Source organism: Hylobates moloch, unplaced genomic scaffold, assembly GCF_009828535.3.
Source record: "Hylobates moloch isolate HMO894 unplaced genomic scaffold, HMol_V3 SCAFFOLD_7, whole genome shotgun sequence".
Classification (NCBI taxonomy): domain Eukaryota; kingdom Metazoa; phylum Chordata; class Mammalia; order Primates; family Hylobatidae; genus Hylobates; species Hylobates moloch.
The window spans coordinates 89930676-89938346 of record NW_026652282.1 but is presented as its reverse complement, the minus strand read 5'-3'; the positions used below and the strand labels follow the sequence as shown (position 1 = coordinate 89938346).

Sequence of the window (7671 nt, the reverse complement as noted above, 5' to 3'; positions counted from 1 at the left end):
TTTTGCTCTTGTTGCCCAGGCTGGAATGCAGTGGTGCAATCTCGGCTCACTGCAACCTCTGCCTTCTGGGTTCAAGTGATTCTCCTGCATCAGCCTCCTGAGTAGCTGGGATTACAGGCACCCACCACCAAGTCTGGCTAATTTTTGTATTTTTAGTAGAGACAGGGTTTCGCCATGTTGGTCAGGCTGGTCTCAAACTCCTGACTTCAGGTGATCCACCCACCTGGGCTTCCCAAAGTGCTGGGATTATGGGCGTGAGCCACCGTGCCCAGCCCCATTATATATTTTTAGCTGTATAGTCAAGTGCAAAATAATGAGTTCCCTCATCTATAAAATAGGGGTGATAATTAACTTATAGATTTGTTGTAAGGATTAAAGATACAAAATTAATATACAGTGTCTAGAATAAAGTAGATGTTCAATAAGGAGCAGCTATTTAATATAGTAACAAAACAGTTGCAAAAATAGTTTGTGTATATTTTTTTTCATGAAATGATCATTAAATAATCCTGAAAGTAGCCAGCATTTTTAATAGGCTGGTTGTATCCCTCATTTTCTAAAATTGTCTGAGAGCCAGATATTTCTTACATTTTCCTTCCTGATCTACTAACTCCTAATTTTCCTTAAAACCATTTTGGTCGTACTTATACCCACATAAGGCATTCTCTAATATTCCCTAATTGTCACCTGAGTTCTACTCTCATAACAAGCAACAATACATTACTGTTAGATTCATAAGGACAAATCTATCAGCAATTTCTTGTGTTTTACTCTTAAGTACAGATGGTATACCCATTTTGACCCTAGAAATAGTTAACAAATCATAAATTATCTTTTTTTCTGTTACATGAACTAAAATATATTGTCTGAAAAGATACATGCATCATTTTAAAGATTTTAAAATACGTAAATTATAAATATTGTCTTTTTCAAATTATTTTTAAGTAAAAGCATACCAGAAGAAAAAAAACTAAATGGGAAGAAAAGCACAGTATTTTCACACCTGTTAAATAATCTAACCCCTCTAGCAGTTTCTTTTCTCTGGAAAAATCTAAAGCAAAGTTTTCAAAGGCATCATTAAAATTGATGTCTGGAATCAGAACTTGAGAAGATGCAGTTGCCATAGCGACCCTGAAAGAGAGAAAAGTACATCAATATACATCAAAATAGATTGCAACCTTCACCCAGTGTTTGATTTCTGGTTTAACAAGGTGAAAATAAATGACTTGTAAGTCTTGATTTATTTAGTGAAAATATCATATCTGTGCCTTTCCAATGGAAACCATTTAAATTTTAATCATCAGGAACCAGTTAAGAGTTATACCATATTTATTCACATATGTTCACCCCTCAAACACACTCCCCCATCCGGTCTTAATTTTGAGAAGTAAATACAGGATTTTTTCCCCTCTGCATCATTTTCCATCTGGCAGACAGCATCAAAACTAGACCTTTAAAGGCTTAGTAAAAACAGTTTGAGAGAGATTTTTCTTTTTTGTTTATGCTAGTCAGCAAGTCAGCATGCTAGGTTAACACCTTCCCTAAATATATCCTTTGTATGATTTTTTTTTTTTTTGAGACAGAGTCTTGCTGTGTCACCCAGGTTGCAGTGCAGTGGCGCCATCTCAGCTCACTGCAATCTCTGCCTCTCCGACCCCCTTCCAGGTTCAAGCAATTCTCACGTCTCAGCCTCCCTAGCTGGCACCCGCCACCACGCCCAGCTAATTTTTGTATTTTTAGTAGAGACGGGATTTTGCCAAGTTGGCCAGGCTGGTCTCAAACTCCTGACCTCAAGTGACCCACCCGTTTTGGCCTCCCAAAGTGCTGGAATTACAGGAGCGAGCCACCGTGCCTGACCTATGTGATCTTTTATAATATTTATATTTCACTTTATTATCCTTAGATTGTATAGTGCTATGATAGTTTTTTCTTCTCAACTAATTCTAAGAGTCTTAAGAGCAGGGTTCATATTTTGTACCTCTTAATGTCTTCCATGGCCCTAACACAGCATTTGACACATAGTGAAAAAATAATTGTTGAATGAACAATTGAATGACTAACAACAAAATAACTGCTAACATTTATCAAGTGCTTAGTATATACAATGCTCTGTGCATTCACTTTACATACATTATCTAATTTACTCTTTACCATAACCCTATGTAGTAGATGTTATTTCCATTTTGCAAATGAGAAAGTTGACAACATTGAAATGCTAAGTAACTTGTCCAAGATCACACAACCAGTAAGAGTCAGAAATATAACTGAGCCCATGTCCATCTGATTCTAAATTCTATACCCTTAACCATTTAGACTGTTCTTTTCTTAAAAAAATTGAGGTATATTTTACATATTTCAGCAATTCTTAGCCATCGTTACACATCAGGATTATCTGGAGGAGCTTTTGCCAAAATATACATGTTTTAGTCCTGTGCAAGATCTTCTAAATCAGAGCCAATGAAGATCCTTGAACATGTAAATGATGGTGAGGAAAGAAAAATTCACTTGGCAACAATACGTAGGTTAGAGGAGAGAGAAAAGGCATCTAATGTAGGAAGACCAGAGAGGAAACTTTTATGGTGAACTAGCTGTAAGGGAATGAGAAACTGAAAAATACATACCCTCATGTACATATACCCTGCTATAGATCTACCAACAACATCCCTTATTGTTTCTGAAAATAGAGATGTTTCAGGGATAAACTACAGGCCAAATGAAAGACTAGCTCAGTACAATCATAAGGTCTCACATGAATAGCCAGGATTTGGTGAGTAAGGAGACAACAACTTCTTTAGGATAACAGTTAATCTAGAAAATTAGCTCATGGAATTTCTTTCTGGCCTCTCCAATCTTCTTTATTTCCTCCATCCATCTATCCAATACTTATTAAGCACAACTAATGTGCCAGGCACTGTACTGGGCACTGGAGATACACAAAGTGAACAATTTTTGTTGTGGTTCTTGCCCTCAAGAGCTCACACATCATGAAGGAGAAAGACATTACATGGGCAATAGAAGTGCTGCTACAAAGGGAGTAGAGCATACACAGGAGTTATCTGAAGAGACTTGGGAGCTAAGGGAAATCTCCCATGAGTAAGTCGATTTTAACCAATGACCTACGTAATGAGTAAGAGTTAACTAAGCAAAGACTATGTGGATGTGTGTGTGTTCTCTCTTGTTTGAAGCCTGGAGAATGAGACAAAATCATGCAGGACTTTGTAGGCCATGTTACAAACGTTGGATTTTATCTTAAGAACGATGGGAGTCACTAAGCATTTTAGGTGGGGAAATAATATGCTGAAATTCATGTTTCAGGAATAGTACTATGGCTTCAGTGGAGGGATTGGAAAGGGTCAAAATTGGAGGCAAAGAGACCAGATTTTAAAGCATCTTGGAATAAGCATGAGTGTAAACAAATAGGACAAAAAGGGTTAATTCACAAAGCATCAAAGAAAACAAAGTCAAAGCAAACAAATGGCCAATAAATATATTTAAAAAGTCCAACTTTATGAGAAATCAAAGAAATGTAAATTAAAATGAGATAGAGTTTAAATTACAAACAAATGACAGCATAGGAGCTTTTATGCCTATAGTCAATAATGCCTACATATTTGTATTAGAATTGAAATTGATACATATTTTGAAGTCCAAATTAGCATTAAATTTCAAAATAGCTTAAAATATAAGTCTTCTTTGACACCACAGTTCTATTTCATAAAATTTTTATTATGGAAATAATTGAGATGTATGCAAAGATAGAACTACAAGGGCACTCAACACACCATATGTAGCCTAATTGTCTAACAGTAGAGACTGAGTTAAGTAATGTACTATACATCAAAAGATAAAATAACATGAAGCAATTGGAAATCAGGTTTTATAATATCCAATGATATAGAGAAAAGTTTGTGATATATTGTTTCAAATGTAGAGTATAATACAGTATACATAGCATATCATGTTTGTGAAATATATCTAAATAGAAATATTAGAATACTATATTCCTAAATGTTAACGATGGACGAAAGGTTAAGAATGGGTTAAAAGTGACATGGTGGGGTGTGTGTGTGTGTGTGTATCTGACTGTCTGTGTTCTTTTATTTAAGCAAAACACAACATTAGCTATCTTTTTGCAGTCTCTCGAGGCCTTGGTCTCTATTGCAAATAATATAAGGTGTCATTTGTAAGGGGATAAAGCATATCTCTCCCAGCTAAAATTTCATTTTAACTGAAGTCATGGTGCCTTAACACAATACAATGCATAATGGTGGGGGAAAATTTCAGACCCTGTGGGAGACCAGTATTGAAGGTGGGTAGATGATTCTCAAGTCATACTACACAGATAGTCATCTATTCCACCTACACCTCAGGTTATACCTGAGCCTATGAAAAGAAGATTCAGATAAAGAGTTGGGAATCATAACCATCTAGATGGTAATTGAAGCCCTAGGAACCAATGAGTTTGCAACAAGGAGAACGTGTAATGAGAGAAGAGAATAACCTAAGACAGAATCACAAAGAACAATAGCATTAAAGGAATAGGCCAAGGAAACATTGTTCACAAAGGCAAAACAAAACAAAAACAGCAAAGTAGGAAGAAAACCAGGAGTGTTCATGGAATGTAAGGGCAAAGAAATTTCAAGTAAAAATGATCAGGAGGACAAATGCTACTGAGAGGTCAAGTAAGATGAAACAAAGGGGTGTCTATTATATTTAGCAACAAGGTATTCATTTGATGACCTTGAAAAGAATACTTTCAATGGTGTGGTAGTGGGACAAAACATTTCAGAGGGTTGGAGAGTAGAGATTATTAAATACAGTGGTTTGAATATATGTTTTATTTTTGCTTTCATGAAATCTCACTGAAATAACAGTCAAAGAATGAAATGTCATAAACCCACAAAGACAAAGAGAATAGAAAAGAGATGCCAACAAGTAAAAGATTGTCAACAAATGTTTGGAAGCTAGAAAGGGATGAATGTGTGGTAACCAATAACAGACCAGAGAAAGCTAGATCAGGAAGCCAACAACATCAAGTTGATTTAGTGCCACAGAAAGTTGAAAGTTTGCATGAGGAACAACTAGATCCACAGATCCATGCACACTAAACCAGAGACTACCATTCCCTCATTCTGGCAGGATATGTGAGGTTTACTTTCTGCTGAGCTTTGACATTATACTAAAAGCAGTCTTAAAACTCTCAGCCCCTTTTCCCTCCTTGGCTCCCAGAATGCTGGCAGCCAGGCTTATACCTTCCACACCACTGCCCCTCCAATCAAAAGCAGGAGATTGGAGGATTCCATCCAAGGGAAATTGACCCGAGAGAAAAGACCTACAGAACTGACACTTGGGAGTCCATCAATAAAATGCTGGCATTCCACCTTATAATCCTATAGCAAAGTTCACCAACCCATAAATTATTCCCATCCACTCAGAGTTTCCAGTCATCTTTTAGTGCTTAAACTCAAACACACAGCCAGTAGTTTGCCAGATATTTAGGAAAAGACAGCAATTTAAACTAACAGAGAAAAGGAACTGGGAGGAAACCCAGACAATGCAGGGTTTAGAAGCAAACTTTTAAAAATGATAATATTCTCAAGAAGAAAACCAAATAGTTCGTATCCACAAAGCAAAAACAGAATGCTAAAAAAGAAACAAGGATGAAGGATGGGCTCTTGTGAATAAAATTAGGAATGCTGAAATTAAAATTTCAATAGAAGGATTTAATGAAAAATTAAGGAAATATCTTAGTAAAATAAGAAGACAAAGTAATGGAAAATGGAAAAGATAAAATTAGAGAAAAAAGTCTAGGATGTCCAACAGTTCACTAATCAAAGTCCCATAAACAAAGAAGAGAAGGAATAAAGGGGAGGAAATTATTAGCAAATAATACAAGAACATTTTCCAGAGCTAGAGGTCACCAGTCTTTAGATTAGAAAGATTCACTGAGTGCCCAGGAAAAATGAATGATAAAAAGTCCACAACGGGCCAGGCACGGTGGCTCACACCTGTAATCTCAGCATGTTGGGAAGCCAAGGTGGGCAGATTACTGGACATCAGGAGTTCGAGACCAGCCTGGCCAACGTGGTGAAACCTCATCTCTACTAAAAATACCAAAATTAGCCGGGCATAGTGGCGTGAGCCTGTAGTCCCAGCTACTAGGGAGGCTGAGGCAGGAGAATCACTTGAATCTGGGAGGCGGATATTGCAGTGAGCTGAGATCGTGCCACTGCACTCCAGCCTGGGCAACAGAACAAGAAGAAAGAAAGAAGGAGAGAGAGAGAGAGAGAGAGAGAGAGAGAGAAGGAAAGGAAAGGAAAGGAAAGGAAAGGAAAGGAAAGGAAAGGAAAGGAAAGGAAAGGAAAGGAAAATCTATAACAGAGGCAAATCTTGGTGAAATTTCAGAAAAACTGGGTTAAAGATAAGATCTTTAAAACTTCTAGATCGTAATGGCTATTATTAAAAAGAGGAAGGATAAGTGCTGGTGAGGATGTAGAGAAAAGGGAACCCTTATACACTGTTGGTGGGAATATAAATCAGTACAGCCATTATAAAAAACAGTATGGAGTTCCTCAAAACACTAAAAATAGAACTACTGTAGGATCCAGCAATCCCACTAGTCAGTATATATCCAAAGAAGTTGAAATCAATATGTCAAAGAAATATCTCCATTCCCATGTTCACTGAAGCATTACTCAGAATAGCCAAGATACAGAATCTACCTAAGTTTCTATCAATGGATGAATGGATAAAGAAAATGTGGTATAGATACATAATGTAATACTATTCAGCCACTAAAGTCAGAGGAAATCCTGTTATCCTTGACAGCATCAATGAACCTGGAGGATGTATGCTAAGTAAAATAAGCCAGGCACAGAAAGACAAATACCATATGATCTCACACATAGGTGGAATCTGAAAAAATCAAACTCATAGAAATAGAGAGTAGAACGGTGGTTACCAGAGGCTGGTAGGAGGAGGAGGGAATGGGGAGTTGTTGGACAAAGGGTATAAAGTTTCAGTTAGAGAGGACAAAATAAAAGAGGATACAAACAAATGGAAGAACATTCTATGCTCATGGGTAGGAAGAATCAATATCGTGAAAATGGCCATACTGCCCAAGGTAATTTATAGATTCAATGCCATCCCCATCAAGCTACCATGACTTTCTTCACAGACGTGGAAAAAACTGCTTTAAAGTTCATATGGAACCAAAAGAGAGCCCACATCGCCAAGTCAATCCTAAGCCAAAAGAACAAAGCTGGAGGCATCATGTTACCTGACTTCAAACTATACTACAAGGCCACAGTAACCAAAACAGCATGGTACTGGTATCAAAACAGAGATATAGACCAATGGAACAGAACAGAGCCCTCACAAATAATGCTGCATATCTACAACTATCTGATCTTTGACAAACCTGACAAAAACAAGCAATGGGGAAAGGATTCCCTATTTAATAAATGGTGCTGGGAAAACTGGCTAGCCATATGGAGAAAGCTGAAACTGGATCCCTTCCTTACACCTTATACAAAAATTAATTCAAGATGGATTGATTCAAAGACTTAAATGTTAGACCTAAAATCATAAAAACCCTAGAAGAAAACCTAGGCAATACCATTCGGGACATAGGCATGGGCAAGAACTTCATGTCTAAAACACCAAAAGCAA

General features: G+C 37.1%; 1 protein-coding gene across 3 annotated transcripts in view; it reads right to left on the bottom strand.

The window, feature by feature from the left end:
- The window catches only part of MID2 (midline 2), a 105141-nt gene that overhangs the window by 14654 nt on the left and 82816 nt on the right, over positions 1–7671 (bottom strand). For all 3 annotated transcript variants that reach the window (XM_032757432.2, XM_032757431.2, XM_032757433.2), the window contains exon 6: positions 1004–1131. In XM_032757432.2, coding sequence (XP_032613323.1) covers positions 1004–1131 — 128 coding nt within the window. The remainder of the gene's footprint in view (positions 1–1003; positions 1132–7671) is intronic.